The sequence below is a fragment of the Rhineura floridana genome, chromosome 6 (genome assembly GCF_030035675.1).
Source record: "Rhineura floridana isolate rRhiFlo1 chromosome 6, rRhiFlo1.hap2, whole genome shotgun sequence".
NCBI lineage: Eukaryota > Metazoa > Chordata > Lepidosauria > Squamata > Rhineuridae > Rhineura > Rhineura floridana.
Genome location: NC_084485.1, coordinates 296037 through 312963, shown reverse-complemented (window position 1 = coordinate 312963; position 16927 = coordinate 296037). Strand labels below are relative to the sequence as shown.

Here is a 16927-nt window from a genome sequence, read left to right as displayed (position 1 = left end):
GTTTTCCACCGGAGGCCAGCACCTGCCTGCACTGGCCAGTGAGGGGCTTGCATCTCCTCCATGCTAAGTGGGGATGGGGGCAGCTCCTACCTGAGCACTACCTGGGGGGGCGGGGGACGTTGGACAACTGTGTGCTTTATGTGGTAGTAGCCATGTGGGGGCAGAGGAGGTGAGGCTGGGAATGCGTGTGACTTAGGGGTTCTGCCTCTGGGGTTGGTTTGCTCATGAGGAGAGCCCCTGCTGAGCCAGACCGCAGGGGGGTGGGGGACGTCCCTGATGTCCAGCATTCTTCTTCCCAGTGGCCAGACACATCCAGGAGCGTCACCAGCAAGGTGGGTGTGACGGCAACACTCCTCTGCTGCTGTTCCAGAAGCGTACTCGAAGAGGTAGACTGCCGCTGAACCAGGAGGTTCTTTGTAGCCATTACGTCTAATCAGTCTCTTCCTCCTGCCCGAAGTTGTCTAATCCAGGGGTTCCCAAACTTTCTTCCCCCATGGGCCACTTGAAAATTGCTGAGGGTGTTGGCAGACCACTGTATGACCTCTGCCACTGAATGATTCTTAATTGTATTTTATTGCTGCTTGTATTTCTTACTTTGTCTTTTATTCTTTTGCAAATTGTAACAATAAAATACAAGGTGCGAGGTAGACGAAGCCATAAAACCACAGTGAAACCAGTAGGAATGTTTAATACAGGCAGCGGCGGCGGGCCGCCTGAATGGCGTCGAGTCCTCCGACCGCAGGCTGGGAGGCCCGGCCTCGCCCCTTGAAGAGCTACCCGGCCTCCGTGGGCGTCGCCACTCCTGGCTGCAGTGACTTAGGCCGGTAGGGCCAGGGCAAGCAGGCCCTCCTCCCTACTGCACGATGGCAGTTCTGGGCCACCAGCGCAGCCGGGGGGACGGTAACTGATTTCTGCCCAGAGGCGGCTCCTCCCGGGAAGGGTGGCCCTTTGTTCGCCCTGGCGCTGTCCCGGTCCCCCACGTGGGCCCCGGAAATGCCTTCACTTCTGAGCGGGAACAGTTAAGGGCTGCAGCTGTATTGCGTCTTCAAAACGATTTCCGGCTCCTTGCCGGAGGCGGTAGATTGTTCCATGTGCGGGGCAAGAGAGAGAACTACTTGGGAGCTCCCGTTCGCGTCAAAACTCACCCTAGACGGGCGGCTTCTCCTCCTTCCGCCGTCCTGGTCCAAAGGACGAGAAGACGTCCGCAGAACAGCCCTGCTGGGTCGGACTGTCGTCTCCGTCTCCTACAACAGCCAGCCAAGCAGATGCTTCCAGGAAGGCCCCGAAACGGAGCCTGCAGAGGCCTGCCCGCCGGAGGAAGCATCCGCCACCAGAAGAAGCAGCTGGTATACAGAGCCAGGGCGGCCCCCGGGCTTGAAAGGACAGACACACGCGCCCCGTCGCCGCCGCCTGTCTTTGCTTTCGTCCGGGAAGCCCCTCCGCCCCCGCGCTGCTCTGATTCAGATGAAGCTTCGTGGCAGGCAGAAGTCCAACAGATGGAGGTGTACCGAGGAGGAACCCCGGCAGGCGCCTAAAAGTTTTATGCAAGGGCGCAACAAGCGTGTCACTTGCCGCCCAAGACAGGCGCACACACTTTTTTTGTGACGTTCGCGTCAGGGGCAGCCCTGCAAAAGAGAAAACTGAAAACTGCATCAGGTGATGTGTGTTCACTTTCCGTCTTCCCCGCGCGTGTATCGTAAGGCGACGTACAAAAGATTGCTCGGTTGCAGCTACATTTCCGTATTTCGTTTGGCAGTAGAAAATGTCTTAAGTGTTTAGCAACTTGTAAGCGGTGGCGAAAACTACTCGGAAACAATGGAAAGCAGCAGCCACAAAATCTACAGAAGGTGGATTTAAAAATAAGAGAAAAAGAAGCAAGTACTGCTTTCAAGGAGCAGGAATTCATCTGGCGTTATTGTTTATTTTTATTATACTTATTTGTCGCTTATCATAATTTGTGTTCTGTCTCAAAGCAACGTACAGTGTTTAAAAAGCATTCACTACCGAAATGTAAAATGCGTCCAAAGATAAAAGGAGTATTGCCTAAAGTGCTCACCTTACAATAACAAAAAAGGGCCCGTCCTCCCCTTCCCGGCTAAAAGCTGAACCTCAAATGGGGGCCCAAACCCTGGGCGAACAGAAACGTCTGCACCAGGCATGGCCTAAAGACAGGTGGCGATGGCGCCAAGGGGGCCTCCCCAGCTGGGGAGCCACCCGTGAAAAGGCCCCGTCCTCTTGCCACACTCTGCCCCTCCCTCGGAAGGGCCTCAGAGACGACGAACGCGACCCTCCGCGGCCGCCAAGAGGAAGCTTTGCGGGTTGAATGGCTGCCTGCTATCCAGCCTGTCAAAAGCACAGGACTCCTCCCCAGCCGAAGCCCCACCCGCTATCAGTCGCCTCGCCTGTCCGTTGGGCTTCCCAGCGAGCGGCGCGTGGGGATCGGAAGTGCCCGGCGATCCGCTCCGTGATCGGCCGGCCAGCCGGCAGGCGGAGATTGCAATGGCGGCTGAAGCTCCCCCAGCCGCCGGTGCTCCTCCTGCTCGGCCCCTTGCGGGGTTGCAGCGGGTGCGGGAGGCTCTGCGCGCGGCCCTGGCCGGCCTGCGAGGTGAGCGGGGCCTTTCTTCCCGGCGGGGGCGGCGGCGGCGGGACTCTGCACACGCTTAGAGACATGCTTCTGTTGCAGGTGGCGAAGGCCGGGACGGCGCCGGAGGAGACTTCGAGCCGAGCCGCTTCTGGGGCTCCCTCGGTACGTACCGCCAAAGGGGCCGCGGGGTGAGCGGGAGGCCCCGCAACCCGCCCCGGGGAGGTGCCGGCCGCCCTCCGAGGCTGGAAAGGGGCAGGAATGCTGCCCTATGGAGGACCCCCGCCTGCGAGAAAAAAGGGGGGCAGGGGGGCCGCAGCCCTGCTGAGAAGGCCGCCGCTCTTCCCGCTGCTGCGCTACGCGGTGGTGGCGGGACTCTGGGGGCCCTGGCGCGCTCGGGCCGGCTCTTATCTCCCTGCCGGTCTCGGTTCCTTCGATGTTCGCTGCAGCGCAAGCCTTCCAGGCCGCCTCCCACGAAGCCACGAAGCTGACCCTGGCATTCTCCAGACCTCCGCTGCCCTCTCTCGAGGTGGGTGGGGTGGGGGTGTTTTCCTGGAGGCCGCAGCTTATCCCCCTCTCCCCTTTCGTGCCTGCCGTATCCTGAGGGTGCCTCCTTTTAGGTTTTCTTTCAAGCATGTTAGGGGGCGGGGTGGGGTGACCACGGAGCGGGTCTGGGGAGAGCCCCCCTGGGGGCAGCGGGGCAGGGCACTTCTCCCCCTGAGAGGTGCCAGGCGCTGCTGCCTTAGCATCAGGTGCTGTCCTGGTCCTGCCTGGTTCCCAGCTATCCTTCCTTTCCAGCCCCCGCCCCAGAACCACCATCCAAGGAGGTTGGTTTGCTCTAGGGCAACCGCAGGCGCAGGGGGGGGAGGTGGCGCAGTGAGACAATGAGGGTTGATCCCTTTGCAGGAGCGAGAGAGCCTGGCCGAGGGGGTGCGCCATGCTGTGCTGGCAGCTGTCTCCGTGTATTACCAGCTCCCGAAGGACCAAGGTAAGGAGGAGGAAAAGGGGGTTTCTCTTTGGGGTGATGCAGCAACAGGCAAGCAGGTGAGGATGGATGCTGGCTTGGTGCCGTCAGGGCGGCTTCTCTGGGGCAGCCCTGCACCTGTCTGTGTCTGGCGGGGGCAGGGAGGCTCCTCAGTTTCTGCCCAGAGGGGGCGTGATGGAGTCCGCTGTGACGGGGCTCCCTTTGCCTCTCTCAGGGACCACCCTACGCAAAACCGTGCATGATGCCACTGTGGAAGTGGTGGAGGGAATGATCCAGCTCACAGAGGTTATTCTCCGGACCCCGCTGCAGAGGTGGGCTGTTCTGTGCCAGGTGGTGGGGGGGATGGGCTGCGGGGCAGAGCAGGGCGTCCTCCTTGCCTGGGGTGGCCCATCATGGCCAAGGGCCCCTTTGCCTGAAGCCTGCTCTCCTCTCCCTTGCAGCCTCTCTCGGGAGCAGCTCAACTCCACGGGGGGCATTTGGGAGGCCTGTGGCCGCATTTCCTGCTTGCCCCGAGGTGAGTGAGGGGTGGTGGGCAGGAGGAGGCAGGGTCCATCCCTGAACGCCAAAAGGGAGGGGGACGTCTGGACAGCTTCCATGGGGCTGGCCCTGCTCCCTCTCTCCTCCCTTCTGTCTCTCTTTCCACACAGATAACCAGGCAGCTGTTGCACTGGCCATTTCCTGCTCTCTGGGGGTTGTCAGAGATGCGCTGGAGGAGATGGAACAGGTAGGGGGAGATGAGAACTGTCCTTGCTGCAGGAGGCAGGCAATCTGCACGTGCCCTGGATTTGAGCGGCCAATGGCCAACATCCAGTATCTGAGCATGGAATCATTTCGCCAATGGGGTGCTTGCTAAATGGGAGAGAAGAGTTGAGCCTTACTGACCTTTTGGGCTGAGCTTTCGGAGGGGTCTGGGAGCTCCGATGTGGGGGAAGGCACCTCCTAGTCTTCTTCTGATTGCTAAGCCTCTAAAGCGTTTAACTCAATTGATGGGTGCAAACAAAATGTTAACAAAGCTTTGGAGGTGTTTGTTTCCTTCGGCCCTTTGGTTTCTAGGCTGCCGTAAATCAGGCCTCTTGGAAAAGCTGGATTTTGCCCATCTGCCACCATTTTTCTGCAGTTTTGGAGGGGGGGCTCTTTAGCTCTCAGACACTTCCAAATTTCATCAGTAGTTTTTTTTTTTAACTGACTAGAGTCACCTTTTTTTCTGCTAGCTTTCCTTTGTCCGGTGCCCTCCAGATGTTTCGGTTACAATTCCCATCTGCTGTTGCTGTTAGAAAGTTGCTCATAATGTTCAGCCACAGTCTGCTTCCCTGCACTTTCCTCCCCTGGAGGAGATAAAGACTAAGGATGCAATCCAATACACACTTACCGGGCAGTAGGTCCCACTGAATCCAGTGGAGCTGACTTCTGAGTAGACATATATTGGATTGGAGCTTGATCTGCCCTTGAGCAGTATCACGTCTTCCCCTCATCTTCCCTTTGGACTAAACCATTGCCTAGCTTTTCTGGCCCCGTTCGTGGTTTCCAGGCCCCTCACGAATCCTAGGCGTACTTTCCTGGATACAGGTCAGTTTGTTGGTGACCCCAGAATGGGCCCGGAATGGGACACTGTGTTTCAGATGCACACACTGGACTGGGACTGTTACTTCCTTTGATGCGGATACGATATTCAGGTTCACGCAGCCTATGATTGCGGTAACTCTTTTAGACACCGCATTGCTGGCTAAACATTGGTTTAGCTTGCGCTCACAATGTTAAAATGCAGATTAAAAAGCGGTTCATTTGCCTAAATGTAAAGTTCTCCAAAATGGAAGGAAGGGGAAATGAAACGATGGCTGCATCTGACACACTTGGGTCTGGGTTCCTGTTCCCTCCTTCATGAGCACCCCCACTCCCTTTCTCTGCTACACAAGGCCCGCCTGCTGTTGCTGCTTCAGGTGTGAGGGGTCCCGCATTGGATTGCAGCTGGAAGCTAGTAGGCAGCAGTACAGATTGCCGGCAGGTGTCTGGATGCGGTCCTCTCTCTTGGCAAGAATGGCTTCCCCTTACATGGTTTCACTACGTGTCCAGCACAGATAAAGGGCACCACCTTTCCAGCTGCTAGAGCTGATAGGGGGCCCCTTCTTGCCTGTGCCTGCCCTGATAGCGCCTGAGTGGCGCCTTCCCCCCCTGCACTTGGCTGGGCTCAGAGTGTTCCCCCTTTAATTTCCTCTGTCGCTGGAGCAGCTGCCACGAGGAGCTGCCTTTGGCTTAAACCTGCCCAGCTGGGCCAGATGGACCGTGGGACCAAGAGGCGGTTTGTCCAGGTTCCCTACTCCCCCTGTGAGTGCCATTTCCTCCATCGTGGTTCCCAGATTCACTATGTCTGCCTGGAGGAACCTGTATGGTGCCCCCTTCCCTCCTCCTCCCTCTCCTGCTGAGACGATGTGGCTTTCCCTCTGTAGTCAGCAAGGGGGCGGGGACTGCCAGGCAGACCCTTTGATGCCACCCCCTTGTGGCTTTGCCACCCTTGTGCCCCAGTTCCAGCATCACCTTCCTCCTTGCTTGAAACTGATCTCCGCTTGCCTGTGCAGTGGTCTGTGTGTGTGTGCCTTTGTACCCAGGCGCAGAGAGAAGGCGGAGACCCTTATGGTGACCTGGAGGATGAAGACTTGGGCTCCCGGGGGAACAGGGACATCTACTGGTCAGAGGCTGACCGGCAGCTGCTTGGCCCCTGCACGGGGCTGGTGAAAGCTGCCAAAGCATGCCTGAAGAAAGTGGCAGGGGCCGTGAGATCCCACGGCAAAGCGGGCACGATGGCGCAGGTGGCTCAGCTGGACGACATTGCAGACGTTGCTGCTGACGTGAGTCCTAGGTGAGGCAGCCGGCCAAGCCTTTTAGCAGCAGTTGTTGGGAAGGAAGAGGTTGCAGGCCCTGCTCTGGGGTGCCGAGGGGGGTTCCTGCATGGCCTGGAAAGTGGGTCGGGGGGCTCCGTCCTGGAAAGCACAATTGACCCCCGCTCCCTTACCAAAGGAGTTCATGATGGGGCTGCTCCACTCTCCTCCTAACGAGCCCTGGGAGGCGGCAGAGGCCAGTCCCCATCCAGCACACCCTCACGCTGGGCGGTCTCAGCAGGCCTCATGCCACCCCCACTGACACCTCCCTCGGTACCTGCTTTTGTTCTTGTAGCGTGGATGAGCTGGTGCTGAGCACATACCCACCTGTGAACCAGCTGACTCTCCGGCTGACTGTGAGTAGCCCGTCTGGGAAGGAAACCTCGGGGAGGGGGGCTCTGTTTCCTTCCAGGATTGCCCATTCAGTGGAGGCCTGGCCCATCCGAGCTTCCTCCTGGGAACTGGAAGGAGCCTGGGAAATGCTGTTTCCTATATTTCCAGTAGCCCGTCTGGGAGAAGGTCCAGCCCGTGGTGAGACAGTTCCTCGATGTTCTTCTGCCTGCCCGAGTATAGTGGTCCTGGAAATCTCCAGGGCAGAGTGGCTGAGGGACAAGTGCGTGGGAGTGTGTTGCCTGGCAAAGAGCTGCCTTTGGGACGCGACGCTTCTGCTGCTGCTCCTGCGCCTCCTGGCACCGCTCAGCACCTCCTCTGTGAAGAGCGCCTGGTGCTTGATGCCTCCACGACCCCGTGCGAGTTCATCATTCCTCTTCTGTGGAACTGGCCTCCCCTTTTCCAGCTGCGGCAAACGCAGCCGCAGTTTCTGTGATGTCAGAATATAGGAAGTGGCCCTTTTGCCAAGTCTGGCCGTTGGTCCATCTGGCTCAGTGTTGCCTGCACTGACTGGCAGTGACTCTGCAGGGTTGCAAGTGGGAGTTCCTCTTTCCCACCCCTACCTGGAGCTGCTGCCAGGATTGAACCCGGGGCCTTCTGTGTGCAAGGCAGATGATCCACCACTGAGCTGTGGCCCTCCCCCTCGGTTTTAATGGCAAAGAAGGATCCATCAGAGGGTTGTACGGCACCAGCCTGACATGCAGAGAGGAGCCCTCAGAAGTGCTCTTCTGGCACAGCTGCACTTAGTGCTAGCGTGGGTGGGACAACAGCCCCAAAGGTGTTGCCTCATTGCAGCTATGGGATGAAAAACCTTCTGTACGCTTGTTACAGGTTTGTTTCTGTAAAAGGTAAAATGCTTTTGTCTTGGTCCCTTGGTTCTCTCTAGGCTGGGAAGCTGGCGGCTGTCTTGAAGAAGATGCTAGAAGTTACCAGGTGAGTCGGGGGGGGGGTCCCTGAAGCTGAAGGCCTGGAGTCCAGGCAGGTTCACTACGTCCAGCCTAGGAAGCCTGTTTCCCTGAGGGCTGGGGGACAGAGCACCCCTCCGAAGGCTCGCCGCAATGCGAACCCTCCTGGTGCTGGGGAGGGAGGTGTTGGGTGTCATGCCAGGGAGTTGCACCCACCCCTGTCTGGTGGTTCTTACGTGCCCCTCTTTCTCCTCTGCAGGGCCAGCCATGTTTGCCCTCCCGCAGAAGAGAGCTGGGTGCTCTTTCTTGCTGGGGCAGTGGATCACAACATGGACAGAGTCAGAGGCTTCACCCAGGGACTGCTTTGATGAGCCTTGCCTGCTGGATCAGCTGGTGGCTCTGTGGCTGCTTGCAGGCGAGGGCAAGCACTCTAGAGGAGGAAGGACAAAGACTCCTGCGTGAAGCGGCTGCCCCCGCCCCCTTGGCAGGAGGAGGGGAGGGAGTCTTGCTGCCCTTGCCTGGGCAATAAAGTCCTCCCATGCTCATGGTGGCCTTGATTCTGCCCATAGGGAAGCCTTGTGTGTTGCTAATCTCCAGGGCGTTGTTGCTTATATAGCAGCAAAAGGAGGAGAGGTTTCTGCCCTGAGGAACTTGCAGTCTAAGATCTGACAAGGGGAGGCACCTGCTGTTGCTCCTGCTACAGCTGCTTAGGCTGAGCTGCAGGCAGCACACGGAGGCAGCCAGCTTGCTCTGGGGAAGGGAGCCCCACAGCTTTTGGGCATTATTTACCCCAGCTCCACCCTCCCCCATTCCCTTAAGAAGAAGGAGCAGCAGTCAAGGGTGTCATTCAGGGGCCTTTAATGGTAGGGGGGCTGCTGCCGTCGTCCAGTCTGCCTCGTCCGGTGCTTGCTGCTCTCCTAAGTCCTGAGCTGCTGCCACCTGAATAGTCCTGCAGGCCTTGAGAGGCTGGAGCAGGCCTCTCTCGAGGTGCACCGTGAGCCTGCGGGGCCCTGCCTGGGTCGGTGTGAATGGGACGCTCAGGGCCGCAGTGGTGCCTGCTTCGATGGCTCCCAGCCTGGAAGGCACAAGAGGAGGGGGAGGCGTTCTGTGTAAAAGGGAGCTGCTGCTCAGAGGAGAGGTGCCTGCCTGCTGTGGGGTGAGGACAGTCAGCTGCTCACTCAAAGAAAGGCCTCTGAGCCACGCGCGCTGCCCCTGGGGTGCTTGCCACTGGCCAGGTCACCCTCCCAAGGGGCCTGCCCCCTCTCCGTCTTGACAGAGTGGCGGGGGTGGAGGCCAGAACAGCTCCCCTCTGAGGAAAAGCATTTGGGAACACAGCAAGGAGCAGTGCAGGGAATATCATGACAGAGGAGTATAAAATTATGCGGGGGGGGAGATTCAGGCAGACCCAGCAAGGTCCTCCTTCACTCAGCCTGTGATGAAGCTGTGGCATTCACTGCCATCAGAGGGATTCACCCGAGGCTCGTTGGGGTTGGGGTACCCCCTGGGTTTCAGAGCTACCCTGCCCCTCAGTACCATTGGATGGGGGTGTCTGTGTGTTTATTACATTTATATCCTGCTCTTCCTCCCCAGAGGAGGAGTTCTGCTGCCCTGTTTGTGGGCTTCTTCCCGATGGGGCACCTGGTTGGCCATCGTGGGATGTGGATGCTGGACCAAATGAGCCCCTTTGCCCTGATGCAGCTCTAGCTGGGCTCCTCCCCCCTGCAGGATAGGGAGCCTTCTCTGCCCCCCCCAGAGCAGCCTTGCTTCAGCAGCCCCCCTCCCTCCCTCCCCTCGCCTCACCTGTAGCTCTTTGTCTTGTAGACGAGTCCCCGTCCAGATACAGCCACGACGTGGCCAGTGAGGGGCTGGGGCAGGGGGTTGCGCAGATGGATCTCTACCTCCATGGGCTGGAACTGGGCCACCCGCCCTGGGACCTTTAGGAGAGAGCATGGCTGGCTGAGCACTTTGGGACATGGCTGCCCTGCTGAGCCATAAAGCTGCCCTGCCTGCTACCGGAGGGGGGGGCAACTGGAAATGCAGCCCCAGAGGTTGGCGAGGGGGGCTGCTGTCTACTTTCCAGCTCAAAGGAGACAGGCCCAGCCCAGCCTGCTTGGCTGACAGTTGTGAAGAAGCCAGTCAGCCACCCTATGCTGAGTGAGGCCGTTGCTTTCTCTAGCCCACAATTATCTGCACGGGCTGGCAGCAGCAGCAGCAGCTCTCCTGGGTCTGAGGCAGCAAGTCTCTTCCAGCCTTGCCTGGGAGTGCCATTGGGGGCGTGGAGCGGGGCCCTTCTGCCCACCAGACAGGAGCTCTTGCGCTGCGCTGCCCCTTCCCCACCTGGGAGGTGGATGCATTCAGCCTGCAGCTCACACCCTTGAGAAGAGGGAAATGGGCTCCACCACCACCCCTCTCCCTTTAGGCAGTCAGGCCCAGCCCAAGACATTTGCCTGCTTGCGGCAGAGGAGAAGGAAGAAGGTGCCTCTTCCCCGCCCCTCATTATTTATTTATTATTTATTTATTACAACTATTTATAAGCTGCTCTATTTTCACAGAAACTCAGAGCGACGAACAACATAATAAAACATGTAGATAAAAGCACAAATACAGCAATAAAATTACAATCTCTATATTTAGAGGTCACAGTAAGCCCAATCCAATACTTAAAAACTCTAATTATTCATTTAAATTAAATGCAATCCGGAATAAAAACGTTTTAACCAGGCGGGGAAATGACAAAAGCGAAGAGGCAGAACGTATGTCCACAGGTAACGCGTTCCAGAGTCTAGGAGCGACAGCTGAGAATGCTCTATCTCTAGTCCCTGAAAGATGAACTAGTGAAACTGGCGGAATTGTAAGAAGAAAATCATAAGCGGATCTCGGGACGGGGGGGTTCGTAAACAGACAATCGATCGGACAGATAGACAGGGCCCAAGCCGTGAAGGGCTTTAAAGGACATCACCAGCACCTTGAATTGGGTCTGGAAGCAAATCGGCAACCAATGAAGTTGCTGTAACGGGAGTCGTGTGAACATGAAAACTAGCCCCGGTCAGCAACCTAGCTGTAGCACGTTGACCCAATTTTAGCTTCCGAACAGTCTTCAAGGGCAGCCCAACGTAGAGTGCGTTGCAGTAGTCCATCTGGGATGTAACCAGGGCGTGTGCCACCATAGTCAATTCAGGCGTCTCCAGAAACGGACGCAGCTGGCGGACCAGCCTTAGCTGGGCGAAGGCGCTTCTGGAGACTGCCGAGACCTGGGCTTCCAGATTCAAGGCAGAGTCCAGGAGCACCCCCAAGCTGCGAACCTGGGTCTTCAGGGGGACATATACAACACCCAACAGGATTGGCAGTTAATTCTTGCTTTAATGCTGGAACGGGGGGGGGGAGCACAGAACAGTCTCCAATGTGGGAGCTCCTGCCTCTTCCCCCCTCCCACCACACTGCCCAATGGTAGGGCCAGCCCAGTGGGCAGCTTCCCAGCCCCAGCATGTCTGGGAGGAGGCATTTAATCTGCCAGAGAGCCCCTGCCTAGGGCGGAATGAGGGTGGGGGTGCTCTGGGTCCCTGCTGACCTGGAGGGTGAGTTCTGGAGCACGGATGTGGGTCTCCTGCCAGGCCAGGTACGTGCAGGCAGAGGTCTTGTCCCTCAGCAGGGCTGTGAGCTTCAGCAAGAGGCCGCTGGCCAGGAGGGCTGGGCCATACTCCCAGTAAGGCAGCATGGTGCTCAGGGCTTCCTCTGGAACACAGAGCCAGGTGGGGCTGACACCAAGGAGGGAGGTTGGCCAAGGAAGGCAACATGGGGTGGCTGGGTGTGTGTGGGGGGGAAGAGTTGACTTGGACCCGTGAAGTAGCCGTGAGCATGTGGGGATTATTGGGATTGGGACAGGAAGAGGAAGCTCCCTTGCACTGAGACAGACCAGTGGTCTATCTAGCTCAGTATTGACAACACTGACTGGCAGCAGCTCTCCAAGGTGTCAGGCAGGAACCTTTTCCGCAGCCTGCTGGGGGTCCAGTCCAGCAGAAGGTCAGCCCAGGGGAGTGGGGTGAAACCTCCATTCATAATCTCTTCATGTCTGTGTTAAACTGTCCCCTTCCCAGAACAATCCACTTCCTCAGTTCATTGTGACCCATCCCAACCCGAGTTTGGGCCAGGAATTGTGAGCAGCCCCCCCACACACACTGTTAGCTGCTGGAGGAAATGGGGGGGAGTCTGTTATCTTGGAATGCTGGCTGTTAACACTGGGCCTTCGGGGGAAGGAGAGGAAGGGCTGGGTTGGCAGTTGTGCCCCCCAAAAAACTTGGGCTCATTTCCTTGTTTCTGGATGGTGGCTCTAATCCTGGGGGGGGGGTCGTCTATGTGTATGGGCCTGCAGGCACATTTGCAAAGCAGAGACACCATCACAGGCACCACATACATCACAACAAGGTGATGCTTCTTTCAAGCCTGATTTCAGTGGGGGCTGGGGACCCTGTGGGTGCATTATGCAAACATGCCTGTGGCCACCATGTGGGCAACCCCTAATCTAGCCAATGGCTCCCATCCTGCTATTTTCTTCCCAAACACTGGTTGGTTCAAGAGCTCCAGAGCATTTGGCCCCGTGTGTGTGGGGGTCTCACTAAGCTATGGGAGGGTGCATCTTAACGGTGCTGCCTGTCCCTCCGTGGGGCTGGTGGCAGCAGTAGCAGCAGCACCTTTGGCCTGGGGGCCTGGGTGTGTCCTGTCCTTTTTAACGGGGGAGGAGAGTGCAGCCTCCGCTTACCATGCCCGCCTGGAGGATGAGATGAAACTCCTTCCAGAACTGGGCCAGGGCCCTGCCATTGTGCTGCAGCTCCTCTTCCTGGGCCAGGGGAGTGAGGGCCAGCGGTGGCAGCAGTGGGCGATCCTCGACGCAGCGACTCTGGTCTCTGCGCTCCTCCAGTGTCTGGCCGGCCTTCTTGAGCACAGCCGTCTCCGCAGCAGACCCTGCAGTTGCAGAAGGGGAGAGCAGTGGGGAGGGCATCCTTTCAACGTGGGTCCCCACAGACATGGGCCCTGTCCTTGTTTGGGGTGGGGGAGAGAGTTTCTGCCTTGGCCAAGAGATGCTGCTAGAAGGGGATCCACATTTTGCCCTCTGGGACAGGGCAGGGGTTGGGGGGGGGAGAGAGCTCCCCCTTACCGTCGGGATACTTGTAGTTCTGAGTGAGGTCCTCGAAGCGCTCGCTGCCCACGCCCTTTGTGCTGATATTGTTGCCAACGTACTTGATGCTAGAAAAGGCTTGTTCCAAGTCTCCATTTTCCTGCAGTATCCAGGCGGTGCAGGTGGCATTGGTGGCTACATAGAAGGTGGCGACATCGTAGGCCAGATCCAGGCGGCCCTCCTTGATGGCCCTGACTGGCGCTGGCCCACAGCAGGATGACCCTGCAGGAAGGAGGAGTCAAAGAGCCTGCCCACCTTCACCTCCCACCTTGGTGCGAAGCAGCCACATCTCCACCCCACCCCCCCACCCGCTTCTCAGCACCTTTTGCGCAGGATCTGGCTCTGCTGGGGGACGGAGCATCCTTGCTGAGCATCCAGGCTACCTCCGTTGGCCAGGCAGGGCCCCCAGAAGGCTGCTGGAAGGCAGCAGCCCAGGGCATTGTGGCCAAGAGGGACTCCTATGAACCCCCTGGCCAAATCTGATCTCTGTCACAAAGGCCCCAGCCGCTGTTCCCCCAGACCCCCAGCCTGCCCCTGGCCTCTCTACATTGCAGAAGGGGGTTAATCCTCCTGCCCCCACCGTACCGCTGCCCTCTTCTTGAGGTGTGGCATCCAAGGCTTGCCATCGGTCATAGCCTGGGGGCAGATCCACACGTGCGAGCCAGCATTCATTCCAGGCATGGAAAGGCCTGCATGAGACAATGGGCGTGGTTACATGAATTTGAAGCGCGTTGCTCTTCTCCCACCTACCCCCCACGGCTGGGCAGGGAGGGGCCTGCTTCTGTGGGCACGCCTCGGGTGGGGGATGAGGGTGTCCTCACCAGATGGTGGTCATTGAGCTCCCACGGATCAGCACTCCGCTTCCATCAAAGTACTCGTCCACTTGCAGGCGGCCACCCGTGTCCTGGGCTGAGGTAAAGCTGGTGACGACCCGCGTGGGGATCCCCAGGCTTCTCAGCCCTGCTTGGAAGAGAGCAAAGGGCTGGGCGAGGGAGGGACGGAGGGAGGCCCAAACCTGCTGGTGAGGAAGGGGAAAGCAGAGGCTGATGGCCTTGGGAGATGAAAGTGAGGAGAGGGATTCCTCAGCTCAGCTAGGGAAGAGCAGCTGCCTTGTAAAATAGAATGTATGAGAATGTCATTTCCATTCTGAGCTGAGATGCACAGTTATAAAAATCCAGCCTCTCAGAGCTGCTATTATTTGGAGGGGAGGAGAAGAGGGGATGTACCCTGTTCCTCCTGTGCTACAGTGAGGCAACCACCTCAGGCAGCAGATGCGGGCGGGGGGGGGAGGACAGCCCTGGCTATTCCTTTCCATTGTAGGATAGAGCCGTGTGTGCTCCATAGCCTGCCCTGGAAGATGCCCCATCCTCACCCCATGTGAAAGGAAGAGTCAGATGCATGGCCGGTTGGCTTTGTGTGGAGAATTGGAGAGCACCATCACGTCCTGTGCCTCAGGCAGCAAAAGGTTTGTGTCTGGGCCTGCCACCCCTCCCAGCAAAATCTTCAGACGAGGGATCTACTTCAGGGCTGCAGGAAGGAAGGAAAGACTTGCATCCGCCTCCACAGCTGCCCTGATCCAATGAATGTCAAGCCCTGCCCCTCCAGAGGGGCTCTTCCGATTTTTAAAGCCTCTGCTTTTGAAACAAAGAGGCAGGTGCCAAAGGGCAGCTGGCAGTTCCTGGCAGCCATGAGGCTCAAGGCAGCCTAGTCACAGATGAGGGCCTGCTGTGGCCGGCTGGCCAGCCAGCCAACCTCCCGTCTTGACTGGGACTGGTCACAGTGTTGCTGGGCACTGTACCTGTGCATAGGACTGCAGCAAAGACCCAGCATTGCCCATAGTGGACAGGAAGGCACCGCACTGCCAGCCACTGACGTAGGATGGGGGCACTGCCTGGCCACTTGGAAGGGGGTGTTCCATCGCTGTAGTCCCCCATCCAGCATCCCTCCAGGATCGCTCGGTGCACGTTGCTGTTCATCTGGAGGGGATGCAAAGGGCTGAGCACCACTTGGAAGGTAGCCTTGGGAACCTCCCACAGGCATCCAATCACCAACAGGGGGCGTGAGTGGCCACACCAGTGTGTAACGCCCACAAAGAGGGCAGGATGCCAGCCAAGTCTGCCTTGTGCTGCTGCTCCTTCTCCTCCTCCTCACGTACCATAGCACTGACCAGGCGGCCGACGTGGACAGGGTTGCTGCGCTGGGCACGGGCTGCATCCTGCAGCAAGAGCAGGCTGATGTCAGGCAGGGCCAGGCTGAGGTTGACAATATCCTCTTCAAACTGAAAAGAGTGCAGGAGACCTCCAGGCTGGAACAGGAAGCCTTGCCCACCTGCCTGCCTGCCCCAATGCGTCTGCCACAGGAGAGCTCTGGCCAGGGAAGGAACAGGCCTGCAGGCTGTCTGAGCCACGATGGGCACAGTTACTGAGCCAGCAGGGGCATCCGTCTCAATGCAGCTGCAACCGCCCACCGGACACAAGTGGATCGGCCTAATCCCAGCCAGGAGAAGAGTAGGCCCATCTGGCACCTCAGCTGAGCAGGGAGCAGCGGGGGGGAGGAGCTCTCTCACCTGGCCGTAGTCCCCCCTCCAGCCCCCAGTAGATGGTCCCGTCCTCATTGCAGACGTATTCCTGGCGCTCGGCCTCGTTGGGGAGGAAGACGCTGTCGCCTACAAGACAGGAGGGGCCACCCTCAGGGGGGCATTGCAGCCTCTGGCACAGTTGGGAGGGGCGAGGGCTGCTTGGGCTGGGTCCTGTATTACCCCCTCCCAGGGAAGGGGGTCAGCACCCCACCCTCTGCCCTGGAGTCACGTGTCAAAGGAGGTGGTGGAGGCTGTGTCTCTCTTTTTCCCCCCGGCTGGTAACCTACCTTGGCACCAGGGGTTGAAGAGCAGCGTGAAGGTGCCCAGGGGGTGCTGAGCCCTTTGGCCCTTGCCTGGTACACGCAGCAGCAGGGTGTAGTGGCCGATGGCAGCGTTGGCTGGAGAGGTCACCGTCAGCATCCAAGAGACGGCCTCTGGGGCTTCTACCGTAGCCTTCCACCCACTTGGGTTGTCCGGCCAGGAGATGGGGAACTGGGCCACAGACCCATCTGCTTGTGATGGCTGCTGTCCTGAAGCCAGAAAAGCAAGATGGGCAGAAGGGGAGGAAGGAAGAGGCCTGGCTGGGGGGGGGGGATGCCAGCTGGTTGGGGAAATGGAGGGGCGCTGCAGGAGAAGCCGCAGAAGAAGGCCAGGCTGGCTCCTCCCTGGCACAAGAGTGACCAACTTTGCTACTCTCTGCCATGCAGGAGTCTCTGGCCACAAGCAGCCTCCTCTCCGCAGTGGTCCATTCAGGCAGGGGAGGACCGTTCTCCACCTCCCTTGTGCCAGATTAAGGGCTCTACTCTTCCTGCCTTCATCTTGCTGGTGGTGGTGGCCTGTCCTCTTGGGGTGCATTTGTGCAGTTGGGGCTCGCCAGCTCCCACGGTGGAAATCCCTCGGAGCTGCCCCTCCCCACTACATGCAACTGCTGAGCGCTCTCCTCACCTTCTGCCCAATTGTGAAGCCACCACTGTTCTTCAGCCCCTTTTACCCATTTCCACCTTCACCTTAATATCCACGGCTCCCGTTTCACAAACCCTCTTTGCCCGCCCTGCATTTGAATTTCCAATGTTATTGTTGGTTTTTAACTGTTTTAATGGTTATGTTTTAACTGGTTTGCTTTACTGTATATTTTAATTAGGGAAGTATTGATGTTTTATTTATAATTTGGTATTTTAATTGTACGTATTTCATAACTGATGTTATGCTGTAAAACACTTAGAAGCCATTTTGGCATATAAGTGGTACATAAATAAATTAATAGCAATTTTCACCTTCACCCCTTTTTCTTCTCCTTGCTCATTTTCTCAACTCCCCAATGGGCACAGACCACCCCCATATCCATACTTCCTATTCTGCAGGCACCTTTGCACACACCCTCCCTTTTAAACAATGGGAGAGATAGGAGTAAAGCAGGGGCGAAGTACATGAGAGGAAAATAA

General features: G+C 58.0%; 2 protein-coding genes across 2 annotated transcripts in view; one reads left to right on the top strand and one right to left on the bottom strand.

Annotated features, from left to right (window-relative positions):
* Positions 1–1682: 1682 nt before the first annotated feature.
* On the top strand, positions 1683–8279 carry CCNDBP1 (cyclin D1 binding protein 1). The gene is made up of 11 exons (XM_061630670.1): positions 1683–2605; positions 2684–2746; positions 3031–3110; positions 3488–3569; positions 3781–3877; positions 4007–4080; positions 4214–4290; positions 6170–6420; positions 6735–6795; positions 7716–7762; positions 7994–8279. Exons 1-11 carry the CDS (start codon positions 2500–2502, stop codon positions 8100–8102), a joined length of 1047 nt encoding a protein of 348 aa, XP_061486654.1. The 5' UTR covers positions 1683–2499; the 3' UTR covers positions 8103–8279.
* A 236-nt stretch (positions 8280–8515) lies between these two features.
* The window catches only part of LOC133386476 (uncharacterized), a 31824-nt gene continuing 23412 nt past the window's right edge, over positions 8516–16927 (bottom strand). The window contains exons 17-26 of the mRNA XM_061630133.1: positions 15773–16015; positions 15474–15572; positions 15063–15328; positions 14706–14883; positions 13729–13867; positions 13493–13596; positions 12887–13129; positions 12491–12693; positions 9535–9668; positions 8516–8809 (exon numbers count right to left, since the gene is read on the bottom strand). Of these exons, the coding sequence (XP_061486117.1) occupies positions 8578–8809; positions 9535–9668; positions 12491–12693; positions 12887–13129; positions 13493–13596; positions 13729–13867; positions 14706–14883; positions 15063–15328; positions 15474–15572; positions 15773–16015 (1841 nt within the window). The 3' untranslated portion in view covers positions 8516–8577. The remainder of the gene's footprint in view (positions 8810–9534; positions 9669–12490; positions 12694–12886; positions 13130–13492; positions 13597–13728; positions 13868–14705; positions 14884–15062; positions 15329–15473; positions 15573–15772; positions 16016–16927) is intronic.

Bases quoted from the DNA above. Each gene is read 5' to 3' on its own strand.
- CCNDBP1 (XM_061630670.1), top strand. From the start codon at position 2,500: ATGGCGGCTGAAGCTCCCCCAGCCGCCGGTGCTCCTCCTGCTCGGCCC. The intron at 3,570-3,780 runs GTAAGGAGGAGG...TGCCTCTCTCAG, and splicing joins CCAGCTCCCGAAGGACCAAG to GGACCACCCTACGCAAAACC. The intron at 4,291-6,169 runs GTAGGGGGAGAT...CTTTGTACCCAG, and splicing joins CGCTGGAGGAGATGGAACAG to GCGCAGAGAGAAGGCGGAGA.